The sequence below is a fragment of the Akanthomyces muscarius genome (assembly GCF_028009165.1).
Source record: "Akanthomyces muscarius strain Ve6 chromosome Unknown contig_16, whole genome shotgun sequence".
NCBI lineage: Eukaryota > Fungi > Ascomycota > Sordariomycetes > Hypocreales > Cordycipitaceae > Akanthomyces > Akanthomyces muscarius.
In genome coordinates, this window is record NW_026611617.1 from 239,055 (window position 1) to 266,691 (window position 27,637).

Here is a 27,637-nt window from a genome sequence, read left to right on the forward strand (position 1 = left end):
CATCAGTGCCTACGCTAAAGTACGGTAGGATGAAGACCGGACCGAATTGACGTTGCATGCATGATGCGGGGGTTGAGTGGTCGCCAAATGATTTAACATCGACCAATGAGGTGGCTGTCTATAAATAAACAGAAATAAGACAATGAAATCATGACAGGCAAGACCATCTAAAAACCATACTACATAAGATCAACACGGCTCGAGCCTCACATCCATTGGAGGATGGCTCACATGGCCACATGACCTGTTCTCTACTCTCCTGTAACCACGTTTATATTCCAATTTTGTATCTTGGCAAATAACTGGTGAACTGATAAGCTGGCGCATCTGCTTTGCACGGCAGTGCATACTTCTTATGCTCTCGCTAGGGTGCGTGCTTGATCGCAGCAGTTGGTCATATTTCTCTGTCCTGCGCGCCTTGGTGAGATTTCCACTCTACGCCCGGGCACAATAAAACCAAGGCTACCGATACGTCAGTCGATACATCACATCTTACATACCTGAAAATGATGCACCTCAGTGTATGCAAGCCAGAAATCGTTACCCACCCAGAATAGGACCGGCGATGCGCCGAGATACAGGGTAGCGTCAAGCGGCCCTGTTCAAATGTCTGTTACTGGTACCAATTCCTTTAAGGGAATTTGGGCTGGTTCATTTCCTAATTAGAGCCTAATAACCAGAGAAACCTCAATCCTGCTGTATAATTTGCTTCGAATGTAACATTGTAGGGAGGTGCTTCGGCCGGCTGCGTCAACCCGAGCCCCGCCTAGATAGGGCAATGCCGATGAGCCTATGGATGCTGAGCCAGGCTGTCCTTTGTTGAATCGTCTTTTCGAGTATTCCTTCAATGCCGAGAGGCCAAAATTTGGTGAGTATGGCGTGTTGCACGTCGCCAACCTGAAGGGCGCCTGCGCTTTGCATGTGAAAGGTGAGGACATTGCATGAGACATGGCTCGGTTGCAAAGTATAATCATGAAAGTGGTCGGCAAAAAGATTGGTTTATTCTCTGATGGGACATGCCCGGTTAACGGCACAACTGATTTTCTACCTAGCCACAGATGCTCTGGCTACGCCTGGTCAGAAGTCAGTGCTACTGAGGATATACTTGAAGTACAGTCAAGAACTGTAATTCGCGCTGGCAAGCCCAGCGACTCGAGTCTCTCACATGCTTTTCACTCAAAACCTGATATGGTGAACATGACCGGCACTTGATCGGCACATGCATTGGTGATGTGGGTTTCCCTGTCAATCACTCATCTGTCTATTGGCGAAGCTCATGGTCACCCAATGCAAAATCAGCGTGCGGACCCCAACGCTACCAGGCTGTGCAAAACAACGCCTACCGTGCTGAATGTTTGGTATCGTACTGCGAAAACAGCCGGGGCTTGACCACTTGATGACGATGTCTGGGTAAGCACCTTGGCAGAGTCCTTCCGGGAAATTCGGTCTGGCGGAAATGGCTCGGTGCACAATGCTTCGCATCAGGTCAACACTCAAGAGCCACTATATTAGACAGCCTAACAACAGGATGTGGACTCGGCTTTTCTGACGCCCGACTTATGCAGTATTTTTTGCGACGGCTTCTGACACAAAGGCTATTGGGAAGTCCGCCAGAAGCTGCCGCCACTTACCTCCAAAAACCCAAGTTTGGGGCCAGCACACACCGTGCTGGAACCATGGCTCCTCGACTATGGCGAGAAACATGATTAACTGCTCGTAAGACTGCGAATCCTGGTAGTAGGCAGGGTGGCAGAATCGCGTTGTCAGCACACGGACTTCTGACATCAGGATACTCCCGACAGAAATGAATATCATACGCTCGGTATCATCATGCTCTAGTGAGCGAGGAGAAGTTGTGGAAGACGTCTTAGCATTCTAGTTTGATGGACTGTCTAGCTATCTAAGAAGGTAAAAGCCGGGCTCGGGATTTCCCCAAATTCCTTTTTTTTTCTTATCGTTTTTTTTCTTACCGCCTGTCGCACAGTCTTGTACTGATTGCACTGGCTCGTTGCAATGGTAAACTCGGACGGGTTTTATTTTTTTACAATTTCTTTTCGCAGACAAATCTGTAGGGTATCAAGGTCTCGTTTCGAAAATTTCCGCCGAATGTCTAAAATAGAGGAATTCGGGCTTGATTGACATAGTCGATGTTGTCTTTGCTCAGCTCGATCCGCTCGTGACAAGTGCCGAAAATCCTGTCCCACAGACGGGTTTGTTTTCCATAATTGTGGCTTTTTCTCCAGCCCTTGCGGTGGTGCAAGTCGTGGTCTTCGATGGCGATTTCGGCGTCAAAATAGGCAAGGATAAAGCTGAAAGGAGACGCAGCTTGGATGTTCAGTCGCAGGCCGCTGTGTCCGCCTGCTTCGGTAAACGCAGTGTATTGGTGGCAAATGAACCAGTCATAGAACCCAAGTGGAATACCGAAGGCTCTGAATGAAAGGTACGTCATGAAAGGAACTCCGACCATGTCAAAAAACTCTTGCACATCATCGGCGTAGGCAGACAGCATGGCGTTCGGGCGCTTGGTAAGATGATGGGTTCGATGAAACTGCCAAAGTCCGTTGACATCGTGCATCGATCTATGGTACCAGTAGAACCAGAAGTCCAGGATGACACCATAGAATCCAATCTGAAGCGGGAGCCACCCCCACCAAGCTGGCGAGCTCATGTCCTGAAGGGGCGATGATGAAGGACTGTAGGTAAGGTAGACGGCCATGAGCATGCGTCCACCTGCGGTTTTCCAACCGGCGCCGAGGACCTTGGCAACACCATAATCGGGAATTCCATCGCGATCATGTTGTCCATCCAAGAAGCCGTACCGATGTCCAAGCTCTCGGATGGTGTGCAACTCCCGGACGACGATCCATAGAAACCCTGCTGTGTAATAGCCAACAGCGGCAAAAAAGTTCAGCGGAATGCCAGTGGCGGAGAGCCAGGCCTGATGAACTGCTAGAACTACCGCCGCATGGGCCAGGATCCAAAGGTGCTGATCAAATGTGCTGACATGGGGGACTTTGTCGGTCTTTGGGTGGACAGGAACTTCTCGGTCAAGGTCGTAATGGAACGGGTTGATGGCGTATAAGATCCAGTGGTTGTAGTTCCATTGTTTTCGATCCCCGGTACGCCAGGTCGACTTCATGGAGTCTTTTGCGCTTGCCGGCGGTGCTGTCATGATGGGCGAGACCACGATATCAGATGTTGGAAATTTGATATATGATGCGGTGGCGAGGTTTCTTCAACATCTACCTGGAGTTCTGAGAGGGCTACGCCGGCTATATAAACTATATTACCGCCCTTGTATGGAGCCGCCTTGGCCGCCACAGAATGCGGGGAATAACCGTCATTACACCTGATAATCCCCAACAAGCCCGCCACGATGCGCTGTGAAAAGAAGGGCTAATGCCATTCATGGATGGTTGGGGCGGCAGCGCGTACACTTGACTCGTTGTCCCGAGTGCCCGCCCAACCCCCGGTAAAAAGACCGAGGTAACAATGGGGAGACCGCACCAAAGTTTCAGCCAATGGTTCCCATAAACAGTTAGCTAGTTCAAGATTCGACCAACCAGGAAATAGTTTTTGAGGAGAGATATTCGATTCGATTTGCATGTGAAGGCGGATGCTCTCTCGCTGGGTGACATCAAAGCGTCTTGGTCGAAACCAATCAGCATTGAGGATTGCAAGGCTTTTGCTCGATCGGGTATATACACGAGCAACGCCCAGCTCACTAGGAGACTAGCTGCATGTTATTTATTGGTTCAGGCCGCTAGCTTCACGTGCCAGTACCGGATGCTGAGACAAGGTTGGTCAGTCAGCCAACAGAGGTGGATGTTGACCTCAACACATCTGCATGCACATCAGCGGCGCAAATGCCAGGGTCGAAAGCTGAATGTTTTCAGTTTGCGGCCCCATGATGGAAACCAGTTCGCATCCTCGCGACCGCGAGGATGGCGTCAAAAAAGGATTATCGCTCTGATCATGGCCCGCCAAGCCCCTGGACGGTCGCAGCCCGGAACACGCAGAGTCGCAAGCCATGGATCCTGGTCATGCGCTGGTGGGAATAGAGCCGGAGCAATGATGGAATGCGAATGCAAGTGCGCTCGCGTTGCGCTTCTTGTGTCTATTAATCTATATGCAGCGCTGGAAAAGGAATATGCATCATGACTGCCGTACTACGGCCCACTGTCGTACTCTCACTTTTCCTTCCAGAAGACAAAGGCGATGGCCAGCACCAGCTTGATGCCAGCGACAGTCCACAGCGACGGCTGCACAGCGCCTGATGCCTTTGAAATCCAGCCACCGCAGATGGCACCCACGAGCGTCAGGACAAAGGCGATGAACCGCCTGTTGCGGTTGTCGTTCTTGGCCCAGGCGAGCAGGGCCGGGTCCATCATCAGATCGCACAGCATGCTGGTGACGACGACGGTCGGGATCGCGCCCACGGAAAGGGTGCGGCTCGAGACGATCTGGCCGGCCGCCTGGAAACTGAGCAGGGCAATCACGGCAATCTCCTTGAAGTCGACGGATCCGGGAGCGCGATGGGACGGGTACGAGCCGTCAATGACGCGGCCTTGGATCAGCGCCGCGGCCAGCATGACGAGGATAGACTGGCACAGGAACGAGAAGCCCAGAGCACCGCGACGCTTACCCCCGAGAAGCATTGCGAGGCGCGCGAAGCAAAACGAGCCGATTATAAAGAGTCCGATCGAGCATAGCGAGCGCGCCCAACCGTAGGGCTTGTTGTTGTAGCCAGAAGTACCGAGAGCGACGAAAATTGTATTGCCTGCAAGTTTCTGGTTAGCGGGTTGTTGCGCGGGTGTCGCAGGGCGGCGCGACGGCTGTGACTCACCTGTTTGCATGGAGACGAAAGTCCCGTAGGCTGTAAACCATGTTAGCTGCGTCCAAATGCCGTGATTTGCTCCCCTTCTGTAGATTGCAAAAGGGTCGCCCAAGCGTACCATTGTAAATTGTTCCGTCAGTCAGTCCCGACACGAAGCAGCACACGAGCATAGGAATGTACGCGTGCTTGGTGTCCACCTCCTTCTGGCACTTGACGAGGAAGCTCTGCTTCTCGACGGTGCGACCCGACTCGGGATCGTGCTTTGATTCTTCGGACGACGACATGGCTGTTTGTGTGGACTGCGGCGAGTTTTTGGTGTTCATGACTAGAGTGCAGGGTCGCGGGGAGAGCGAAGTTCGTCTGTTATACCATGCAATGGCGGCATTACTTCAAATAAGAGACCCGAGAAAAGAGAAAAAAACGGGACATGCCGGGTATTGGATAAGAATTTAGGACCAGGGTGTGTTTAGGTGGGAAAATAGCGCAGGAAGCGGGAGGCGGATCTTACACAACAAAGCGGGATCGGATCCGCTGCGAGACAGTGGGCAATTCATTAGAACTCTCCTTACAAATGCCTTTCGCATCTAAATTCTTGCCAAGCCTCTGCTCTTAGGGGCTTATTAGGCGGGCGTTGCGATAAGAGATTTGGTTCTCGTCCTTCTCCAACACGTTCGTCCCGCGTGGCGAGCCCGGGTCAGGTCCAACGCTCTTACACCTTTTTTGTGGTTTTAACCTTCCGGTGGCTGCAGATGCGCGTGTTCGCATTCCACTCCTATTGGGCCGCGGTCGGCTGGGCTTAGCAGGCCATGATGCTAGCTCTTAGTCTGCCAAGTGACGAGACCCATGCACACCTCACGACCTTACTAAAGTTTCCACTTTATTATAAGTAACTGATGCGACGTCGAGTGCGAAGTGCTTGTAAGCCGCAACCACTACCCCAACCCTGCATGAGTCGCCGGACGTGAAAGAACTGCGAAAGCGGCGGCGCACGCCTGGAAGCTATATCGTTCCGTGTAGGAACGATAACAATGATCGGAAGTCGGAGGGCTTACGGCCCTTGCTGCTGAGGCAAGGGTGTTTTCTTTACCGGCCATTTCCGACCTCCAGGGCTTGGTCGAAAGGTGTCCGCGTAGCGTGCCTCCCCGGTCGGGACCCGACGGCCGTAGAGACTTGCCAAGACCGGAGCTGCGCCGACTTGACAGGCTGGAAATGAGAAAAGAAAGCAGAGGCGCAGCAGTCCAACTCATGGTCCAAAACACAGATCACATTGAACAAAGACTGGGGTCAATGGCAATCTACCGGGCGATGTTGGGGTCGCTCTCCCACCAAGCCTTGGCAGTTGATCCAGACGCCTCAATTTGCGGACCCAAGTTCGCCGAGTGTTATGGCCTCCAAGACGCGAAGTTACGTGAGGAGAATAAGCATACTTCTCAGTAGTGTCATGTCGTTGACCCACAGAGGTTCGAACCGTCTGAGCCTTTACCCATCGTTGGTTCGCAGCGCCTGGGTAATCAATGCAACCCGGCGCAGGGATGGGAATCTTGTTCCCCCCCAACAAAGAGCGACTTGCGCGTCCCGAGATAAGCAGTATTACTGGTAGGATGAACTCCGGACTCCGGTCTAGATGTGTTTTAGCAGTATTGGCAAGCCTCGATGCGCTTCAGTTGTGGATCGCGTGGCTCAACGACAAAGCTGACGAAGAAGATGATATCCAAGACTATAAAGAAGGCAGAAAGGCCCTCGATTCTACATTCGTTTGGATCTACCAAGTCACAATCACAATCTCTTGTTCTTCACACCTGCTAGAGTGATACATCTTCTCCCGCAGTCTCTTCAAATAATCATTATATAATACTCCCTCCATCACATATACTCCCAATATGTCGCCTTCTATTGTTGATATTGTTGAGGCCCCGGTCGTTGAGGCCCCCATCGAGGTCCCTATCGAGGCTGTCCCCGTTGTTGAGGAGCCTATCATCGAGTCCAAGGGCAGCTCTGTCGAGTACCTGCCCCTGAACAGTGTGGACGCCGTTGACCTGCCCGCCATTGGCGCCACCAAGCTGCGCAAGATGATCTTTGAGACCAAGGACCTCATTGTCTGCCCCGGTGTCTACGACGGCCTGTCTGCCCGTACCGCCATCGAGACTGGTTTCGATGCCATGTACATGGTAAGCACTGCCTCGTCGAGTGTCTGCGCATGTCCCGTCTAGCTAACACGAACGTAGACTGGTGCCGGCACTACTGCTTCCCGTCTTGGCCAGCCCGATCTGGCCATTGCCCAGCTCCACGAGATGAGAGAAAACGCAGAGATGATTGCCAACCTTGACCCCTTTGGCCCCCCTCTCATTGCCGACATGGATACCGGCTACGGCGGTACGTATCCGCTGTCTCACACCTCTCATCAACTTGCAAGACACTAACTGGGATGTAGGCCCCATCATGGCTGCCCGTACCGTCGAGCAATACATCCGCGCCGGTGTCGCTGGTGCCCATCTTGAGGACCAGGTCCTGACCAAGCGCTGCGGCCATCTTTCCGGCAAGAAGGTCGTCCCCCGCGAGGAGTACTACTCCCGCATCCGCGCCGCCCACGCTGCCCGCGTCCGCATGCGCTCCGACTTTGTCCTGATTGCCCGCACCGATGCCCTCCAGTCTCTCGGCTACGACGAGTGCATCGAGCGTCTCCGCACGGCCCGTGATCTCGGCGCCGATGTTGGCCTGCTCGAGGGCTTCAAGAGCAAGGAGCAGGCTGCGCAGGCTGTCAAGGACCTCGCCCCCTGGCCGCTTCTGCTCAACAGTGTCGAGAACGGCGCCAGCCCTACCATCACTGTCGACGAGGCTCGCGAGATGGGCTTCAGAATCATGATCTTCTCCTTTGCCTGCATCGTCCCCGCCTACAGAGCCATCAAGGACACCCTGGTTCTGCTCAAGACCAAGGGCATTGTTGGCACTCCCAAGGACCTCACACCCGTCAAGCTCTTTGAGGTTTGCGGCCTGAAACACTCTATGGAGGTCGACCAATCTGCCGGTGGTCTTTCCTTTGCCGACGGCATCTCTAACGCATAAAAGCTCGGCTGCATTGACGGATATTACATATTTCTTTCCCTTACATTTTTTTTCGTTGTATTAGAATAGCTTGCAAGTAACGACCCAGCTTGCCCAACCCCATAGCGCGATTTATTTTTTTCTCGTCAACACGGCGTATCAATTTTATTACCTTTACATTGAAAAACTCTTCACTGTGCCGTTAGTCATCACTGTTTAGCACTCTAGCAATTGTACAATAGCAGGAGGTCACGAATAATACAGGCAAGGTCTGTACTGCACAGGTTCAGTGGCCAAGTAGACCAGTGGCCTGACGATCTCATTTGACAAGAGAAAGCAAGCTAAAACACAAAGAGGCGAGGGAATCATGTGGCGCTTGTCAAAGTGTAATTTCATTGAGTATATTCCGTAGCACCATCAAATTGATCATATTTATATCAGAGTGGCTATATTAACAGTCGGCCAGGTTGATCAGGCCGAAGAAGGGGCCAACTTCAGGAATCACGCTGCCAGCGGTACCGATCTTCTTGAACAGCTCGCAGAGACCATCCTCGTCGTCCACCGTGACGGTCATCGTGAGGTGACCCTTTTCGTTGCCGTCGCCGAAGCGGTTCAGGATCATCTTGCTGGGGATGCTGAACTTGGTCTCGATCGGGGTCGGGGTGATGGCCTTTTGGTTCTCGTGGGTGAACATCTTGCCGATGATGTTGCCCATCTGCGTGTCGAACTCGCCCTTGGCCTCGGGCGGGAAGACGGCATCGACGGTGACCTGGAAGTGGTAGTGCTCAAAGGAGCCGGAGCACGACGACTCCTTGCAGGTGCCCATGACCTTCTTATGCAGCTCGTCGCGGACGTCGTTGTAGAAGTCGTCGCAGTTCTCGGGGCGCTCGTCGCCCGGGTGGCCGCACACCTGCGTGTGGACCTGCTTGGGGCCGTACCAGTCCAGGTTGGAGTGGGCGTCGTCAGCAGCCACGATGTTGGCGAGACCGACGGCCGAAGCCAGAGTGAGGAAGGAATTGAAGTGCATATTGAGGAGATGAGTGTGGTTTATATATTGTTGCCGAGCTTCGCAGATGTTCTACGCCCAGGGAGAGGCTACTTATATAGTTGCAGTATCGAATTGTTCACAGCTTAAGTGTCTGTCTACTTTAATCTTGACCGTACCGTGATCGGGTAGGTAGACCGAAATGGCAATTGCCGGCAGCGAAGCTGTCTGTTCAGCGCCGCTTTGCCATGTAGAATCTCTAGGGCTTACTTGTGGAGAAATATCGTCTGTTCAGACTCGTCATGAAGCTTCTCCCGTCCGGAGACATGCAGAGCCAAGACCTGTAGCCATCAGAGAAGCGGCTGGTAGTTGGGCTATAAGTTGTTAGTGCATCTGTGCTGGCGCCAGTCCAGCGCTAATGACGTAGGATGACTGGAATGCGCCCAAAGTTGCCAGCCATCTAGCCACCATCTGCGGAGCGCCAAGATTCAGCTCTGGGGCATCGAGATTTTCCCTGTTCCTTGCATGATGGAGAGACTGTATCAGTAGTCTGCGTAAAAGGTTGTGCAGTGGTGCAGTGTCTTTGGTGATCCGGCAGCTGCCAGACGCTACGTCTACTCCAGTTTTTGCTGACCACGAAGCGATGCTCCGACACCTAGTTGAGCTCGCTCGTCGTGCTTGACTTGTTTCCGAGGAAAATCCTGCGAGGACTTTTTTTCCCATCACGAGGTGGTGCAGTGTTAGCTCACAGAGTAGCAGCGCCAATGTCGAAATCAAGCTGCTCGCTAGTCACAACTGGGAGCAAGCACTGCCGCGCCAGGCTTGTGACCATGTGATTCGCAAACCCAATGCTTCCTTTATTTATTTATCTTTGACTGACGCAGCCCAGCCGAGGCTTCCGGCTTGTTATTGCGCACAATCTTTACGAGCTCCAGTCCATAATTTCTCGAGCCAACACGCCAGCCCCCTCCCTACGACACGACCCAAAGCATTGGTTCTAAGGAAGCTTCGGAAGGTTTTTTTTTTTTTTGCCAGGGACTGGATTTCAGCCAGCCAGCCGTGTCTCACATCTGAATTGTCCGCTGTGGACTCCCCAACGTACGACAGACGCTGCCGGGGAATGTCTTTGGCAAGGGCTCGCAGGCCGCCGAGGCGGCGTGTCACTTTTCCCATGGCGAGACAAGACCTGTCGCGCAGAATTTCGCGACCGATTTTCCTTTCCTCCCGAGTTTCCGACACTTGACCTGGATCTCAGGCAGGCATCCGCCTGATTGGCTGCGGACGCTAGACACTGGCTGGGCACCATATCCAGGACTGAGACACAAGTGGCTCAATCGGGTAGTCGAGAGGCATCACCGGAATGCCTACGCATTTTCAAGCTTGGAGCAGGAAGGGGGAGGCAAGAAGTCATGGCCTTCGTCTCGTAATGGAGCTTAGCTCCAAGCTGTTAAAAAGAGCTTCAGAGCTCATTCTCCCTTGTATTGGTTCTCGTGGCCCCAGCTCCTAGATTTATTTTCCAGTCACAAGCTGCATAGCTTATAGACTTTGGTCCGGTTGACCAACAACACCGCAGCAACATGGCGACGAGTCGAAAGCCGTCGACGGCGACATCATCCGCCACGGAGCTCGACGACGCCGTGACGCTTACGTCAATAGACCTGCATCGGCCGGAACAGCTCACGCAGGCCGACATTGAGCGCCTCGGACGCGAGCGGCCGCCCATCTTTGCGAGCACATTTATCGAAGTCGTCTTTGTCATCTCGATTGTCATGTCGCTCATGATGAGCGAGTACTTCACCTCGGGCTTCAACATCATCCTGCCCACGCTCTCCGACGCCATCCACATCCCCGAGACGGCGCGGACGTGGCCGACGGCCGTGCCCAACCTGGCCGCGGGCGTCGTGCTGCTGCCCTTCTCGCGCCTCTGCAGCCAGTGGAGCGCGCGCGTCGTCTACCTCGGCGGCCACGCCTGGCTCATGGTGTGGGCGGCGGCCGCGGGCTTCTGCTCGAGTTCGACGCCGCTCATCGTTTGCCGCGCGATGCAGGGCATCGGCTTCGGCGCCTTCCTGCCGGCGGGCCTGTCGATCCTCGGCCAGATCTACCGGCCGGGCCCGCGCAAGAACCGCGTGTACTGCATCTACGGCGCCTTTGCCGCCGTCGGCTTCTACTTTGGCATCCTCACCGCCGCCCTCACCACGCAGTACGCCGACTGGCGCTGGTACTTCTTCCTCGGCGCCACGCTGCAGTTTGTCGTCATCTCCGTCAGCTACGCCGCCATCCCGCGCGAGCTCAACGACGTTGACCCGGCGGCGCGCATGGACTGGCTGGGGCTCGTCACTTCGGTGCCGGCGCTGGCCCTCATTAATTTTGCTTTTTCAGACGGCAGCCATGGACCAAACGGATGGGGGACTCCTTACATTATCGTGTGTCTCGTTTTGGGCGTCATCTTTCTGGGCCTCACGATATACGTCCAGGGCTGGGTCTCAGCGCAACCGCTCATGCCGCGAAGGATATTCAAACCAAGGTACATGGTTAGGCTCTTCATTTCGTTGTTTTGCTTCTATGGTGTGAACTCCATCTTTTTGTTCTACACCAGTCTTTAGTAAGTCAATCAGCAGCCTATCGGATAAGATCGTGAGGCTTAATTACTAACCCGAGCTGCAGCATCGGCAATGTTCTTCACGCCAGCCCGATTCTTGCTGCCGCCTGGTATACGCCGCTTTTCCTTGGTGGTCTGTTTCTGGCCTTCATCGGTGGTCTGGTTCTGCATTTATTGTCCAACCAGATCCTCCTCATTCTCTCCAGCCTCGGCTTTCTCTTTTGCGTTCTGCTCTTTGCCATCATGCCCGTCGACTCTGGCCAATCAAGCAGCACTCTCTACTGGATGTACATTTTCCCCGCCATGTGCTGTGCGACTCTCGGTATCGACCTGTCCTTCAACGTCACCAATGTGTTTTTAACAACGGCCCTGCCGAAGCGCGACCAGGCCGTGGTGGGCGGCGTCACCAACTGCCTCATCTACATTGGCAGCTCGTTTTGTCTCGGGTCCAGCGATTTGCTCATCTCGTCCGTGCAGAAGATTCGAGGCACGAGTCTCAGCTTGGCGCAACAGTACCGCCTCGGCTTTTGGCTGGGTGTCGGACTCGCCGGTGTGTCTTTGATGCTGACGGTGACGATGCGTCTGGGTTCGGCGTCGGCAGAGCTTACCGCCGATGAGAAGGAAGAGTTGAGGCAGATTGCGGAGGGCGAGAAGCTTGAGGCAGAAAAGGCGAAACTGACGGATAACAAAGAAGCGATGCTAGTGAGTAAGGACAAACTGGACAAGTGAAACTGCGTCGCGAGAGAGAAAACGGAAAAAGAAGACGGCAGCATTGTGTCAAGAAAAAATTGCATGTGGACGACAAAATGGCAGACAAAAAGGGGGTGAGGGGATAGACATGCTGCGAAGCACCGGCGTTTTAGACGGCTTGAAGTACTATGCAGTTGTTGGGGGCTGTATCCCCTACTTCTGTTTTCTTTTTTACTTTTGCTCATTTTTGTATTATTAGCATTGCTATCGTGTCGCTTTTATTTCTCATTGTCTTATTTTCTTAGAATATTGTATTAACTTTACGTATCATTTACAGTGCCGGTATACACTACTGTTTGCGACCTTGGAATCTGGTTCGTGCCAAATCGTTCAATGAATGTGCCGAGTATCCTGCAGTACGCGATGAAATGCCTCGTGGAAGCTTCAGATTCCTCTGCACTGGAGCGAAAGTTTGCAGTTGGGCTTCTCGCTTGCGCTTGTGCGAGCACGTCTGCGCCGTCCGTAGAAGCGGTTCAGCATGAGCCGCCTTCCGCAGTGCAATTGTTATTTATTGGCTGTCAGTTTGTTTCTTGTCCCCTAAACCACCTCTACACCCTCAACAACCTCGACGGCAGGGCCCTCAATCTTCTTGACTTTACGCCCTTCCCAATAAGACATAAGACCGGCAAGCATTGAGACACCGCAACCAAGGCCGATGAATAAACCCGTCGCCCAGCTCTAATTTCCAGTCAGATCTAGTCGGCTAGCGTTGATTGATGGCGCGGTATGACTCACAGGGCGATCTATACGGTTGTAGTGCCACATGAAGAAGCACAGAACCGCCTGAAGTAGGGTGTTGCATACCATCATCCAGATTGTAAAGCCAAGTTTCCAGACGGGCGTAGGGGGGGCAACTTGGCCAGTAAAGGTGGGCGGTTTTATTTGGTCGTCTGTTTCGCCCTCCGTCTCCTGAATCTCCGTATACCAAGTCGGTGGACGGAACCAGCCGCGGTTCTGCTTGGCGAGCTTGGCCATGGCGATCCTCTCGCGCATGTGTGCGCCGCGAATGAAGTAGTACAGATCGCGGAAGCGCCAGGGCGCAAGACCGAAACCTGTGACGCAAAAGAGGGCGTTGAGGATCTGTGAGTCGATTTCGAGCCAGATCTTGCGCGGGGATGAGTTGTCATCGGCGGAGGGATGGTTCATGGCGGGCGCGGCTTTGAGTAGCAGGAAGAAGAGCATGGCCTAGAAAGTCAGCGAGATACAGCTTGGGAAAAGGCAGCTTCACATACACCCCATGCCTGTAGATTGTTAGCGTTCGGACTAGGAACAAGTTTTGGTCATTGTATAGGTACGTACGACAATATTGAGACAGTAGATGGTAATGAGGAAGCCAGCCGGTGTGATGAAGAACTTCCAGAACGCCTGCAGGCCGTGCATAATTGTTGGCCCAATGTCTGCCTTTTTCCCATCGCTTTCGCCGTGGCTGTGATGCCACAGATGATGTCTGTGACGGTGGTGCTCCTTTGTCTTGGCGGTCGGCTCTTGCTGAGCAGCTTCTGCAGGCGTTTCTGCGACGCGCACGGGTGGCGCCTTTTCCTGGTCAGACTCCTTGTCAAGAACTCGCGTGTTGCTGCGGACCAGCGCAAGTCGTCCGGTGTCTTCGTATACGGCAGCCAGACGCGCAGAATGGCCCTGCGAGTTGAATGTGATGTTGTTGGCGCCCATGTCCATGTCCCGGAGCTCCGTCAGGTTGGGAGCCTGGGCGATGGCAGTACCGGCGGCCTGCCAGATGCCGAGCTGAGGATTGGCATTGATGACGGAAAGTGAGGCGCGTCGGGCACGGCCGACAATGGTCACGTTAGAGTCTTGGCCATCGGCATCAGAGGACCGACGTGGTGAGGAAGCCATGGCGTCGGTTGTTTGTCGACGGTGGTGATGCTGCAATGGGCGAGTTCGTGGCAGTAGCTCCAGCGGGTGGCCGCTATCCACAGGCTGGGGACCGTGCTAGTTTCGTCTTATTAGCGAGGTCTCAGTCGCTGCAAGCGCTGTAACTAGTGAGTTGAGCTATGGCCAGCAGGCAAATTAGCTTATTACCTACCTATAGAGAGATCCGTAGACGACTGCAGTGTGTGTGGTATCCAACTCAGAGTGCGGCCGACGGAGAGTACTTGGGAAGCCCAGCAATCATAAGAATATACTGAAAGACGACGAGAGTATTTTGCATTTTTCATGCTATCCCGAAATCCGGATGGCGTGAAAGTCCGGGCCGGTGCTGAGGAAGACAATGCGACGCAAGCATTGGTGGGATTGACGGGAGGACTTATTGTTTGGTTGCGGGGCGGCAAGGCTAGAAAAGTCGAGTCCCCGCGGTGTTGAGTGCTGTAACGCTCGCGGGGGGTCCGGCCGGCTTGGCCGGTACTTGGCAGTAGAAGTGGCGCCGGCAGATGCCTGGTGAAATCGATCTTGAAAATCAATGCTTATTTCGTATTCAAAATTTTCTCTAGCCTTGCGCCCTGGTTCTTTTTTCCCAGACTACTGGTACCATAGCGCTGCTTACAGGGTGCAGGGCAGGCTATATTTCCCGACCCTTGTACTCTGGCGTGTCTGGGTAGGCAATAGGTAGCCGTGCACAGCAGTACTGGGAGTGCAAGCTGATGTAATGGCGTCGGGGAGTGCGAGGCAGCCGAGAGACGCAATGTAATAAAACCCGATACTTTTTCGCAAAGCTAGTTATAGACCAGAAATGGAAACGCCGTCGGGGAGGAAGATAGCGGCAAACCACGGTCGCGGTGTCAGTATGGCAGTCACAGGGCCTCTGGATGGCAGCTGAATGTCCGCCGCGACCAGCCGGTTCTAGCGCAAAGGTGCCCGCTAAAAACACCGGAAGCGTTCAAGGAGTGGCGGCAATGGCGGTGGTCGCTGATGAGCACGGCAATTGTGCAGCTCGCTTACAGTACCCAAGCTCAGGAAGACAAAGAGAAGCAAACAAATAAGAGAAACGGGAAATTTCTGACGAGTGAGTTTTTCCTCATCATGCTCGAGATGAAATGCTGAATCGTCTCTTCTTTCCCATGTCAGAATCAGCACCTAATTCCAGCACCGACAGCCACCAAAACCGCACTACAGGTGCCAGGCAATCGGGCCTTGCAGCGTCTCCACCCCCCATCGCCGGACGCCCGGAAAATCAGCCAAATCACCGTGGACCCTCGCCACAGGTATCTCTCCCGCCTCCCTCCAGCGCCCTCCAGCACTCCGTCGCCTCCCAGGCTAGCCGACCCGTCAAGTTCCGGCCCTGTGCTCGCTGAAGCTCTCCCGTTAGCGGCCTAGCTCAGGTGGCCGACGTCCGACTTTCTCAGCCTTTTAGTGGACGGGTCCCTGCCTGGCTTTGGATCAGCGCCCCGTCATCTAAGCTCTGGCGCCCCTCCTGGGTAAAAAGCTCCATCTCTCATCTCGCATTTGTATTTTGCTGGTCTGCCAAAGCTTCTGCCAGCTTCGTTTGAGATAGCAACTCCCACCGCCATTTACCAGACATTGTCTGCCGTCGCTTCCATCACAACTTCAGGTTGCCAGACAGATTCTGCTATTTTTTTCGTATCTCTTGTCAGGGCCACAGCCCCTGCTCTCCTCGAGCTCTTCGTCACAGACACACACAGCAATTCATGTTCCGCACCAAGTCGAGAGAGCCTGGCCAGCTCATCCTCGAGCAAGGGCCCTCGGGCTCTGTTGGCGACGATGGCCGCTTCAAGATTCGTTTCCATAGCGAAGCCCACTCCCTTGCCTCCTGGTATCACGACCTTCAGTTGAAACGATCCTGCAAACACCCACCCAGCCGTCCAGCCTCGCCCGAAGCTCCCAAGACCGATCCTGCTAGCATCCCCCGCCTCAACATCGCCATACACATCGTTGGCTCCCGAGGCGATGTCCAGCCATTCATCCCCATTGCCCAGAGCCTTGGCAAAGCCCCGCACAATCACAGAGTGCGCATCTGTACTCACCCAGTCTTCAAGGATTTTGTCGAGGAGCAAGGCGTCGAGTTCTTCAGCATAGGCGGTGATCCAGAGGCTCTCATGTCCTACATGGTCAGAAATCCCGGTCTGCTACCTAATAGAGAGAGTGTCAAGGCCGGTGATGTCGGCAAGCGTCGCGAGGAGATGGCCGAAATCATCAATGGCTGCTGGCGGAGCTGTATCGAGGCTGGTAACGGCATGGGTGAGCCCATCACGGCTGCTTCTGTCAAGGACCCCAAGGACCTCTTCCTCGCCGACGTCATCATCGCCAATCCGCCCTCCATGGCCCATATTCACTGTGCAGAGAAGCTTGGTATTCCTTTGCACATGGTCTTCACCATGCCTTGGTCCCCGACCGACGCCTTCGCCCATCCACTAGCAGCCATGAACTACGGTGGCGCCGACAAGAAGATGGCCAACTACGTCTCCTTCATCATGATGGAGCTCCTTACATGGCAAGGGTAAGTTTCATTCTCACACTATTGACTTGGTCGTCGTGTCCAATCCCTGCGACGCTCTAGTATCCTCGAATATTTTCTAACAATGTGCTGTAGCCTCGGTGACTTGATCTCCAGATTCCGCCACCAGAAGCTCGGTCTCGACCCCATTAGTCCTCTCTGGGGCTTCCATCTACTTACACGCTTGCGCGTCCCGTTCACCTACCTATGGTCAAAGGCGTTGATTCCCAAACCCAAGGACTGGGGGTCATACATCAACATTACCGGCTTCTCCTTTCTACCCCTTGCCAGCTCGTACACTCCCCCCGACGACCTTACTGCTTTTCTCGCCGCAGGACCGGCCCCCATCTACATTGGCTTCGGTTCTATTGTTGTTGAGAAACCGGAAGAGCTCACCAAGCTTCTTTTTACAGCGGTCAAGCAGGCTGGTGTACGTGCCATCATCTCCAAGGGCTGGAGCAAGTTCACTGGCAATGATGTGCCCGACAGCATCTATCTCATCGGCAACTGTCCTCATGACTGGCTCTTCCAGCGTGTATCTGCCGTCGTACATCACGGTGGCGCCGGAACTACTGCTGCTGGTATTGCCGCCGGGAAGCCTACTGTCGTAGTTCCCTTCTTTGGAGACCAGGCTTTTTGGGGTCAAATGATAGCTCGTGCTGGGGCTGGCCCGGATCCCATTCCATTCAAACAGATGACGGCCGATAGCCTCACGGAAAGCATCACCACAGCCTTAAAGACGGAAGTCCAGAAAGGCGCCCAAGAGATGGCCAAGACAATTGCTGCAGAAAATGGAGCAGAAGATACCGTCAACGACTTCCTCGAAACCCTCGTCAGCGAGGACAAGCTACAATGCGACTTGTGCCCAGACAGGGTCGCCTCTTGGCTACACAAAAAGTCGGGTGCTCGCCTCAGTGGGTTTGCGGCGGCCTGTTTAGCTGATAGGGGCATTCTTACGCCTGATCAATTCAAGCTGATCCACCACAAGAGCTGGTATGTCGATGAAGGCGCCGAGCACCCGTTTGTAGGCATGGTTGCTTCCGCCACCGGCTTCGTTACTGCCGTCGCCATTGCCTCCTCTGACTATTCCAAAGCGTGGAAGCATAGGCCTAGCCACAAGGCCGAGAAGAAAGAAGCCACGGCCGAATCCTCACCTGAGTGCAAAGAAACTGTACCCGAGGACCACGTACCAGAACCGACGACCCATCCCGATGGTCGGCCGAGAATCCTGACGCATGCGCCGACCAACATGACGCCTTCCCAGATGGAGCTCTCCGCCAGAAGAATGGCAAAGAAGTCTCTCCGCACTGTGCTTGCTCCCGAGCCTGGAGTCAAACGCGCACCTACTTTCAATGACAAACGCAAGGCAGAATGGGAGGAGTATGAGCATGGCCAACACGGTCGCACATTCTATCTTGTTCGCAAGACTGGAAGATTCGGTGTCGAGCTCGCCAAGGCAGGCCTCAAAGCCCCCGTCGCCTTCTTCTGGAACACGGCCAACGGCTTCCACAACTTTCCTTCATATGGCTATGCCGGTATCGAGGTCCGTCGCAGAGACCAAATCACGGGCTTCGGCAGCGGTGTCCAGGTTGCGGGTAAAGAATTCGTACTTGGTTTTTGGGATGCCTTGTCCGGTATCTTCGTTCTGCCGTACGAGGGTACCAGAGACGAAGGTGCCAGGGGCCTGGGCAAGGGTATTTGGCGCGGTGGCAAGGGCTTTTTCTGCGGGCTGGGCGCTGCTGTCTTTGGTCTTCCCGGCTACACGCTCAAGGGCGTAGAGAGGGAGCTTTCAAAGCGCCATCTCACCAAGCTCAAGGCCGAGATCCTGCTCGTCAGACTTCGCAAGTCACTCATGGACTTTCGCGAGGCAACAGAGGAACAGCGCGAGGAGGTCGTCCAGGCATGGTTGGCCAAGTTTTAGGAAGTCGACAACACTCCGACTATCCATCACATTCTTTCATTTTTCACTATTTCACGACATGTCTGTTATATATATTGGGTGGCGATTTTATCATGTTTCTCTCTTGGGTCGATAGAATATCCGGCGCACAAGCGCATGCACTGCTTTTTGTATACATTTTAATAAGATTTTAATATTTTTTTATCTTTATTCGTAACTACTATATTTATTTATGCATTTTGTTTTTGTTTCTGCAGCTATTTGGCGTGACAGTCGTTTTCGAATGAAGCCGTCGAGGCCCCCTCGCGACTGTCGCAATCGTCGTCATCCTCACGTTCATCCCATGTCGGATACTTGGCATCAAGCTCAAAAGCCGTGTCGGCTTCCATCAAGCGGGGGCTGATAGGTGATGCTTCGGTATCTACACTGGCGACGCGAGCCTTTGCCTTGCGTGCAGAGACGCTTGTGTTGGTGGCGTGGGAAACGGCAGACCTTTCAGACGCCGAGTGCAGCGTGCTGCCAAAAACGCGAGGCCACATTCGCACGAGTATGAGCCGCAGCGTCGGCAGGCAGGCGCACATCAGACCGACGTTGATTTCAATCGTCGACCACAGTGCGACGGGCCATTCATCCCACGTCGGATTGATGGAATTGGCAAAAGAGATGAGAGACTGCAGTCGCAGCGCCGAAACGACGGTGACACTTGTTTGGTTAGCTTACATGTGCCGCGCAGGGTCATGCTTGATGACTTACAAAGCGCCCGTTAAAAACATGATGGCCGCGCCGACCTTTTTCTTCCAGTGCAGCTCGAGCTTGCGGATCTGGAACAGCGGTATGCCAATCATCCAGACGTCAATGGCGACGCTGACGCCGCCATGTATCCATCCCAGCAGGTTGATCCGGGTGCAGTGGCCGTCGACGGGCTGGATGTACCGTAGCCAGTAGAACTCGATGGGCGTGCACTGGAAGACAGAGAGGAGCATAAACGTTAGGCCAAAGAGGGCCGTGGCGGCCATGGTCAGCCAGAGCGTGAGGCGGACGCCCGGGCCGGGGAATATGGAGAGGTAGAAGAATAGCAGGCTCAGCTTGATGGTGGTGACGAGGAAGAGGTAGAGGATCTGCTGGATGTAGAAGAAGCGGCCAAAGGTCTCGACGACGTCGGGCGCGAGCGTCCACACGTCCTTGCCGAGGCCGTGCCGCGTGAGCCCCGCGCCGTTGATGATTGTGCACGGCAGGCCCACGGCGATGGAGACGATGATGAAGAGGTCGTCGAGGCCGAGCTTGCCGACGTAGCCGAAGCAGACCTTGAAGATGAGGCGCGCAAGGACCATGACGCCGGTGACGGCGCACAGCGTGATGGAGGTGACGTTGAAGGGCGTGGCGCGGTCGCGCCGCGGGAGGTCGCACGCCGACTGCGTGTGGTTCTTGGTGGCGATGCCCTCGGCGGTGCTGCACGCCGAGGAGACGCACGCGGCGAGCTGCTTCTCAATGGTCACGTCGCCGCACAGGCACGTCGCGTCGGCGCATGCCTGGCCGTCTGTGACTTTTTCAATGCACGACGTCTACCAAGAGTCCGTGTTAGTTCCCCCCCGCAGAGCTACTACGCGCAAAGCTTCTCGTTGTCACTTACAGCGCATGCTGGTACTAGTTGTAGTACGGTGGCGAGGGAGCGCCGCGATATGAGAGGACGCTCGTCCACGGCGGCATGATGTGGTGTGGACGAGGATGGTAGCGGCTCGGCGTGGCAGACGCTTGCAAGCCATGCCGTGGCGACGGCGGCCAGTGGTAGTCGTCGGGAGAGCTTCATCGTGAAAAAGTGGCGAGGCGTTATACACAGCAGGCGGACGACGATGACGGTCGCGGGTGATTGTATACCATCACCGCCGGCGACCAGCGGGGTTCTCTTTTTTTTTTTCCTTTTCGTCACGGCCAGGGAGAGATATGTTGCTTGAATATGACGAAAGTTTTGTTTTATGTCAGGGACGGATGAAAAGGAAAGATCCGATCAGCAAAAATGAGCTTGGGGAAAAGAAATGGCATTTACCGGGTTCATCGCGTGGGTGCGTGGCCTGCGCTTCTTAATATACATTGAGCTACCAGTACTCCGTACACCTCCCCCAGATCCTGGTCTCTTGTCAAGAGAAAAAACTACACACGGACAGATACTCCGCTTCCGTTCCACACTACGATACCTTGCATCACTCTCTTTGTGCTAATATGCCGCAGCGGGATGGGGGGACGGGGGGCTACCAAGCATCAGTCCGAGAGCCCAGCCCAGCTGCGCGGCCCGGGTACAAGGAATAAGACCACATCGAGTCAGGGGAGGGAAACTAATAAAGAGCTGTCAAGCTGCGTGTCTTCTCCACCCCCGCAAACGTCCAGGGGAGGGAGAGTGACGGGAAAGAAGAAGAGTGTGAAAAAAGCGGCCGTGAGGGTTGCAGCAGCCAACCAAAAGAGCCAACTCAACTAGGGTTGCATTACACTGCCCTAACCCAACGAGATGATCTTCGGGCTTGCTGCCCCCGCACTGCAGATGGCTTGCAGGAATGGCCAAGTCCTCCCCCATGCCCATGCCCCTGTTCGCCGAGGCAAGGGTTGTCATATGTCATGGCGGTCGCAACCTGGTCCTTTTTTTGTTGAGCTGATGTCTGATTTTTTTTTTTTCCCTCCCCGAAATCCATGTGAAAAGATTTCCCGCAAGCCCAGTTCGCTTCTGGACTCGATCGTCCAAGCCTCCTGGGATCAGGGTACAAGGCCACTTTGCAGTCCGATGAGACGTTATTGAGTTTTCATCCACCCAACTAACGATGGTGGGCTCGCTGGCACGGACACACATACTCGCCCTCTGCGGGAAGCCCAGCTGCGCAGCAAAGCTTAAATTTTGACAGGCTTTAAGAGCGAGAGGTCAAAGTGACGGGCGGGCGCGACGTGGGGTGCATGAAGAGCGAGCGAGCGACAGCCCACTCGCAAGCTCAGCTTTTCTCGGTCTGGTCATGCTTGGGAGGTGCGGGAGAGGGTGGGCAACGGGCGGGTATTTCCCTTGCGGCCGATGTTGACAATCCTCGGCACACGACTCTTGGGCTTGCTTGCTTGGCTGCGTGCGTGCAACGCGCATGGGTGCCTGCAGGAAGTAGAAACAGAAGAGACCGTCGGGTGGGCTGTGGGCTGCAGCTCGTGACTTGTCGGCCGGGCAGAGATTCGTCTTCTTCTTCTCCTCCTTGTTTCGCTATATTTAAATCTAGGGCAGGTTCTCTCTACTCCGGACATGTTTCGCTTCCAACCACGTCTCTTGTCTCTCCTGCCACTTGCGGCCGAGACAAAAAGCTCGACCACCCGTCAATGCACGATGTAACCGGCGGGCCGCTCAAGGATTTATTCTTCAGCGAAAAGCTCGCTCGCCAAGTAGAAGCGAAAAAAGAAAATTCCCTAGTCATGTCTCAGTTGGCATGTACTACTTGTGCAGAAATTGTGCCGTCACAGCCAAAAGCACACATGAGAGAACTGCCGTGGCGGCCTTACTCGTGTCTGCAGCCTCGGTTCCACCACCAGCCAGCCAGCCAGCCCTCCAAACTAATAAAAACAAACTTGGAGACGGCTTTCGCTGGTTTGGGGTAGGTACAATGTGACAGAGAATGCCATCATCCTTTCACATGGTTGCATTATGGAATCAAGACGAGGAAAAAAAAATTGTAGTGTAATTCCGGGGATGATTTCTTTTATGCGCTGCGAGTGCCGAGCCTCCAACCTTTTTTTCGTCCCTTTGGTCCATCATCATCATCAGCGCAATTTTCGCAGTCACCGTTGGAGTTGCACCATCTCCGTGTGTCTTGGCGCTTTGGGCATTGGGGAATGTGCTTTGATCTGGCGTCTGAAAGCCTCGCTGCGGGGAAGCCATCCATCTCGTTCAAGAGCCTGACGTTTAGCCCTGTCTCGATTGGTCGTTCGCTCTGCTGCCTGCCAAGGCTTTTTTTATTTCGGCCAGCGTCGCATCTGGCTCGTCACGTCGCATCTGGCTCGTCAACTCGCATTCATCCCCTTTCCCTGCTGCCCTGCAGTGTGGCAGGCTGCTCCTCGGGATCGACGCGCGGGAACCACAACGCACATTAAAGCATGTGCCTGCATTCATGCACCATCATGAAAGATCTGCTCTCCAATTGCCAAACCCTCCCAGACAGCCGCATGCATGTCGGCTATTGGCCCCTTTGGCTGTGAAACGGGAAAAGCTCGGCCATCCACTAATTAGCAAGGGCTGTCTAAATATGGACGACCCTCCTGCGCTGGACGGCTGGACGTCTGAGCCTGCCCTGGCCAGTCCGTGCCCTAGGTGCCGAGCCGTCTGTACAGAATAGATTATACAACGGTCGCGTCGCATATAGCCGGCGGCGCGCGTTGGCTGAGCGGCAGTTCCGGAGCCCGCCCAGCCACAAAGCTTTTCTATTCGGCTCTTGGAAGAAAAGAATTTCCCCTGGGTTTTGCGCCTTTGCACGCATTGATACAAACATCACGTATCCTGCCTACCAGTCCGGTTTGCTTCGGCCTCTTTCCAGCGATACTCGCGCTCCACGCCCATCCGGCGCTGCGCCGTGTCGCACAGCCTCTCGTCGCCGCACTCGCACACGGCGCCGTCGCGCAGCCAGCGGTACGTGATGCTCCAGCGGTCGCGTCGCGGGCGGACCGTCTCGTCGTCGCCGCCGTCCAGCCTGTCCGTCTTGCGCGCGCGGATGCCGTGCGTCCAGTGCAGCCGCGACGCGCCGCTCATCTGCATCATGGTCCGCGGCGCCAGGTCGACGTCCGTCTTCTGCTTGGTCCCGCCGTGGCAGAACTGCATCAGCACGGGGGAGCCCAGCGACAGCGAGTACAGCTGGTCAAACGCGCTGTGCGTGTCGACGTGCGGCGGGATGCCCGCGCCGGGCGGGTAGTGCTGCACGCACACTTGGTCCGGCGGCCGGCCCTCGCTCGTCGGGAGGAGAGGTGTCAGCCAGTCCGGGAAGGGCTCGTACGGCACGTCCTGGTCAATGGCAAAGGTCTTGTAGCTGAACGTGTACCCGTAGTGTAGCGAGCGCCGGCCCTTGCGATCCGGCCAGTCGAGCTGGTTGCGAAATATCCGCAAGATGGCGTCTTCATGTTCCTCGGATATGAAGTCTTTGTGCACGAAAATGCCGGCCGGCTCCGTGCCGAGGGGCTCCATAAGCAGGCGTGCAGCGTGTATGCCAGTGATGCTCCTTCAGATGATGATTGATTTTGTGTCTGAGAAAACCTCACTGCAGTTCGAAGTGGATCACGTGATCCATACTTTCGCACAGGCATTTTCCTATAGCACATATTCAACAAAGATGCTTTCGAGTAGATGTTTCATGGTTTATTCGTTGCTGAATTGCCTCTAGTACCTCTTTATATACTTCTGGTCACGGTATTTCGCTTGTGTGTTGAATACGCGACGAGTTGTCCTAGTCCTTCGAGCCCGACTTACACGACAACCACCACATGAGGACACACTCTCGATGGCCATTTCACTTCCACTCATATCCGCCGAGCTCTGCGTCATATCTCATATTCAACTCCTCAGTTCTTATAGCGAAAACCAATAGTATCCCCGCCTCCGACACCGCATCTTGGCGTGATCAATGGCGCCACCGAAAGTGGACCAACGAGGCCGGAACCGTGGCCGGAATCGTTGCCGCGAGCTAATACACGACAAAATGGAGATGCGGCTTAAAACGTGAAAACTACCTTTTTGGGCTCGCTACTCCGAGTAAAGCCGGCCGAAATATTGGAGACTTGTATGCTCGAGCAAAACCCTTCACGGCCCAGTGGGTCGGTCAGCCTGCTCAAGAGGGGGAATTCAGGTAGTTTCTCGGCGTCCGCCTTTGTAGATTTGTGTGCGATGATGGTTGTCAAATCCACCTTCCAACTTCTGTTGGCTTTCCCACTCTCCCATATTTACAAACAGACACTCGGCGTATATAAACTGTGTTGCTCGGTGGGAGAAACATGTCGACCAAGGTCATGACAACGACAGCCAGCACGGCCCTGGAGCTGGGCAATCCGCGCAGCGAGCAGCAGCAGCGCACGACGATCCAGCTCCGCGGCGCAGCGGCCCACGAAGAGTCCGACAGCGACCTGGACCCCATCCTCGAGGCGTCCCGCGTCGCCGACAGCACCGTCCCCGACGGCGGCCACGGCTGGGTCGTCATCGGCGCCTGCGCCGTCGTGTCCTTTTGGCTCACCGGCGTCAACTACAGCTGGGGCGTGATGCAGTCGGCCCTCGTCGACCAAGGGCTCGGCTCGCCCTCGACGCTGTCCTTTGTCGGCTCCATCCCCGCGACGCTCATCAGCGTCATGGCCATGCTCAACGCGCGCATCATCCGCCGGATCGGAACGCGCTGGACCGCCGTGGCGGGAATCTCCATCATCTGCCTCGCGCAGATCCTCAGCAGCTTCACCACCGAGAGCGTTCCGGGCCTGTACGTCACGGCCGGTGTCATGCTGGGCGTCGGCATGAGCCTCTGCTTCACGGTGTGCTCGGTCACGCCCGCGCAGTACTTTAAGCGCCGCCGCGGCCTTGCCAACGGCTTGGTCTTTGCCGGTGGGGGTCTCGGCGGCGCCATCATCACCATTGTCGAGGGCATCTTGATCCAGCGCTTCGGCGTAGCATGGGCTTACAGGGTCATGGGTCTGGCGACGTTTGCTACCGGGCTGCCGGCTGCCTTCTTCATCAAGGAACGCAGTGCTGTTGCGGTTGTCGGAACGATTGAATGGCGACTCTTTAGAGACGTTAGATTCAGCCTCATGTTTGTTGCTGGCGCCATCGCCACGTTCCCGCTCCTCGTGCCCGCATTCTTTCTGCCGCTGTACAGCAGCTCCCTCGGTCTGTCTGCTAGCACCGGTGCTGCCCTCCTCGCCGGCTTCAACTTTTCGTCCGCCGTAGGCCGCATTCTGTGCGGTCTTCTCTCTGATAAAGCTGGGCCAATCAACACCATGTTTGGGTGTCTACTGGTCAGTTCCCTGGGGATGCTGGTGCTGTGGCCAACGTCGACCACTGTGGGACCGCTGGCTGTCTTCGCAGTCTTGAATGGCGCTGCCAACGGTGGCTTCTTTTCCACCATCCCGACTGTAGTGGGCAACGTCTTTGGCTCTGCGCGGGTCGTAGTTGCGTTGGGTATGATTGTCACCGGATGGGCTGGAGGCTATCTCATGGTAAGATGTTTTACAACTTCCAGTCAAACTTGCTTCTGGACGTCGATCTAACCACCGTGTATGTAGGGCGCCCCAATCGCTGGTTATATTTTGGACGCGTATGGCGGCCAGGCCGGTGGTCTTCATGCCTATCGCCCAGCGATGTTCTATGCCGGCTCCCTGGCGCTAGCTGCTGCCGTTCTGGTTGGCTTCATCCGCTTCCGAATGAACGTGCCTCTGCTGGGAAAAGCATAAAAATCAAGTCATTGAACTATTGAGCGCACAAGTTCAATATTGAGCAGGGTTTCAATGTAGAGGGACACGTACCAAAACGCAATAGCAACGAGGTTGATAGACGAAAACGTAGAATATAGTAGATTTCGTGAGTAGACTAACAAAATAAAGAATATAATATAACTTCAATAGCGAATGTCAGGTTTGTTGTACATAAAAAACAGCGTGTTGCTAACCCCCGTGGAAACTCCTGTGAGAAAATATACATGTGCTCGTATTTGCCTTAAGCTAGGCGTCAATGCGTGCGTGTAAGTGGACAGCGAACGTCCACGTTGCACTATACCTCTTTCCGAGAAAACAGACTCGTCACATCAACATTCGCGGCCTTGATCAAGGCGCTAATTTCTCTCAAATGCAGCAAGCCGCGGGGTAAGATGATGTATAGCCCCGACTCTTGGTCTTCGTCTGGCCGCAGTTTGTCGTTGTGTGTTTGCTTTCCGGACGCCTTGATCGATCCCATCACGCGACGGTATCCATCGCGCGTCAGCTTCGCGAGCAAGCCCTCGCGGCCAGTCACCTCCTTGAGCTCGCCATAAGGCTCGAATCCCAAGCTGAGATACGAGACCCCGCTGTTGCGCAGCAACTGCATGGCGGAGATGACGAGGAGATCGGTAATGCCGCGGGGCGCGTCCTCGGAGGCAACACAAGGATCCAGTTGAAATCCATTGTTGGCGCCGAGATATCGCAGACCAGCGATGCCGTTGGCACGACCGTCGCCATCGCATGTGTAGAGGAACATGGTAATGTCAGGTCGGGAGAAGAGGTCGTACTGTGTAATGAAGGCTTGTGCATTAGATGGACGTGAGGTGTCACGCTGCGCGCGCCATCCGTCGTAGACTGCCTGCAGTTCCTCTTCAAGCGCTGGATCATATCCATTAACACTGGGTGCGTATATGCCCACAGAGATGCCGCCGCGAGTAGGGTCCAAGAGCTGGCGGCACTGGCTGATTGTGCGCTTTCCAGCCTTGTTCTTAAGCAGTGGGTTTGTGAGGGGATTCAGCACGCGTTCGCGCCCAAAGTGCATCGTCACACAGCCTTTTTCTTGCGACTGCTTGGCAAAAGCGGCGCTGGCACCAATGTATACGATTCGAAGACGTCGGTCGCCGCGAAACTGTTGAAACTCGTCCAGAAGCGGCTGGATCTGGTCTGGCGAACAGAGAGGGTCGCCTGCGATGACTGCGGCACCACTCTTTATCTTGTAGACCAGAGAGCCGTGCCCGTGCTGGCTGACAAACAGCTTGTAGCTGGGATCCAGTATGCCCATGTGAGCAGTGCGGCTAAACTGATGGTAGGATGTGTCGAGGTTATCGCTTCCACAGGACGAGCTGCGGCTGTCGGAGAGTCGCGTGCTTGAAGCGTAGCCATCGATACTGCTGCCGCTGTTACGAGTATCCATGGAGATGCGAGGGCCTGCACTCTTGGGGCTGCAACGGAATGATAGGTTGGGAAGGCCGCTAACACGCGGGCCATGGTTTGTCGAGGCCGTTGCATAGACCGAGTCGATGAGTGCGCAGGACCGGGTTGACACTCCTGAGATGGAGCTCGAGGCGGTACTGGTGCCTTCCGGGTACAGATAGCTTCTTTGCATCGTGAGCGAGGGATTTTGGAGCCAGGTTGGATATAGAGTAAGAAAATACAGGCGAGCA

The 27,637-nt window shown here is 54.8% G+C and overlaps 11 protein-coding genes across 13 annotated transcripts; 4 read left to right on the top strand and 7 right to left on the bottom strand.

Moving 5' to 3' along the window:
* Positions 1-2,110: 2,110 nt before the first annotated feature.
* LMH87_008088 (uncharacterized protein) lies at positions 2,111-3,172 on the bottom strand (the record flags this gene model as incomplete). Its single annotated transcript, XM_056204400.1, has 1 exon — positions 2,111-3,172. The coding sequence occupies one exon, from the start codon at positions 3,170-3,172 to the stop codon at positions 2,111-2,113; it is 1,062 nt and encodes a 353-aa protein (XP_056057177.1).
* Positions 3,173-4,190: 1,018 nt separating this feature from the next.
* On the bottom strand, positions 4,191-5,160 carry LMH87_008089 (uncharacterized protein; the record flags this gene model as incomplete). Its single annotated transcript, XM_056204513.1, has 3 exons — positions 4,191-4,780; positions 4,847-4,876; positions 4,956-5,160. The coding sequence occupies 3 exons, from the start codon at positions 5,158-5,160 to the stop codon at positions 4,191-4,193; spliced, it is 825 nt and encodes a 274-aa protein (XP_056057178.1).
* Positions 5,161-6,717: 1,557 nt separating this feature from the next.
* LMH87_008090 (uncharacterized protein) lies at positions 6,718-7,900 on the top strand (the record flags this gene model as incomplete). The annotated part of the gene is made up of 3 exons (XM_056204631.1): positions 6,718-7,005; positions 7,063-7,210; positions 7,269-7,900. 3 exons carry the CDS (start codon positions 6,718-6,720, stop codon positions 7,898-7,900), a joined length of 1,068 nt encoding a protein of 355 aa, XP_056057179.1.
* A 430-nt stretch (positions 7,901-8,330) lies between these two features.
* LMH87_008091 (uncharacterized protein) lies at positions 8,331-8,906 on the bottom strand (the record flags this gene model as incomplete). 3 transcript variants are annotated; one of them, XM_056204744.1, is made up of 1 exon in its annotated part: positions 8,331-8,906. In XM_056204744.1, the coding sequence occupies one exon, from the start codon at positions 8,904-8,906 to the stop codon at positions 8,331-8,333; it is 576 nt and encodes a 191-aa protein (XP_056057182.1). The 3 variants fall into 3 exon arrangements, with proteins under 3 accessions (XP_056057182.1, XP_056057181.1, XP_056057180.1); XM_056204743.1 differs by having other exon boundaries at positions 8,331-8,705; XM_056204745.1 differs by having other exon boundaries at positions 8,331-8,594.
* Positions 8,907-10,441: 1,535 nt separating this feature from the next.
* On the top strand, positions 10,442-12,192 carry LMH87_008092 (uncharacterized protein; the record flags this gene model as incomplete). The annotated part of the gene is made up of 2 exons (XM_056191905.1): positions 10,442-11,466; positions 11,529-12,192. The coding sequence occupies 2 exons, from the start codon at positions 10,442-10,444 to the stop codon at positions 12,190-12,192; spliced, it is 1,689 nt and encodes a 562-aa protein (XP_056057183.1).
* Positions 12,193-12,750: 558 nt separating this feature from the next.
* LMH87_008093 (uncharacterized protein) lies at positions 12,751-14,064 on the bottom strand (the record flags this gene model as incomplete). The annotated part of the gene is made up of 4 exons (XM_056192021.1): positions 12,751-12,891; positions 12,949-13,398; positions 13,446-13,454; positions 13,513-14,064. 4 exons carry the CDS (start codon positions 14,062-14,064, stop codon positions 12,751-12,753), a joined length of 1,152 nt encoding a protein of 383 aa, XP_056057184.1.
* A 1,751-nt stretch (positions 14,065-15,815) lies between these two features.
* LMH87_008094 (uncharacterized protein) lies at positions 15,816-18,542 on the top strand (the record flags this gene model as incomplete). The annotated part of the gene is made up of 2 exons (XM_056192134.1): positions 15,816-16,624; positions 16,718-18,542. The coding sequence occupies 2 exons, from the start codon at positions 15,816-15,818 to the stop codon at positions 18,540-18,542; spliced, it is 2,634 nt and encodes an 877-aa protein (XP_056057185.1).
* Positions 18,543-18,778: 236 nt separating this feature from the next.
* Positions 18,779-20,328, bottom strand: LMH87_008095 (uncharacterized protein; the record flags this gene model as incomplete). Its single annotated transcript, XM_056192249.1, has 3 exons — positions 18,779-19,223; positions 19,275-20,083; positions 20,152-20,328. The coding sequence occupies 3 exons, from the start codon at positions 20,326-20,328 to the stop codon at positions 18,779-18,781; spliced, it is 1,431 nt and encodes a 476-aa protein (XP_056057186.1).
* A 2,694-nt stretch (positions 20,329-23,022) lies between these two features.
* LMH87_008096 (uncharacterized protein) lies at positions 23,023-23,709 on the bottom strand (the record flags this gene model as incomplete). The annotated part of the gene is made up of 1 exon (XM_056192365.1): positions 23,023-23,709. One exon carries the CDS (start codon positions 23,707-23,709, stop codon positions 23,023-23,025), a length of 687 nt encoding a protein of 228 aa, XP_056057187.1.
* An 803-nt stretch (positions 23,710-24,512) lies between these two features.
* Positions 24,513-25,952, top strand: LMH87_008097 (uncharacterized protein; the record flags this gene model as incomplete). Its single annotated transcript, XM_056192483.1, has 2 exons — positions 24,513-25,718; positions 25,785-25,952. 2 exons carry the CDS (start codon positions 24,513-24,515, stop codon positions 25,950-25,952), a joined length of 1,374 nt encoding a protein of 457 aa, XP_056057188.1.
* A 3-nt stretch (positions 25,953-25,955) lies between these two features.
* Positions 25,956-27,579, bottom strand: LMH87_008098 (uncharacterized protein; the record flags this gene model as incomplete). The annotated part of the gene is made up of 4 exons (XM_056192600.1): positions 25,956-25,968; positions 26,025-26,114; positions 26,198-26,213; positions 26,295-27,579. 4 exons carry the CDS (start codon positions 27,577-27,579, stop codon positions 25,956-25,958), a joined length of 1,404 nt encoding a protein of 467 aa, XP_056057189.1.
* Positions 27,580-27,637: the final 58 nt, after the last annotated feature.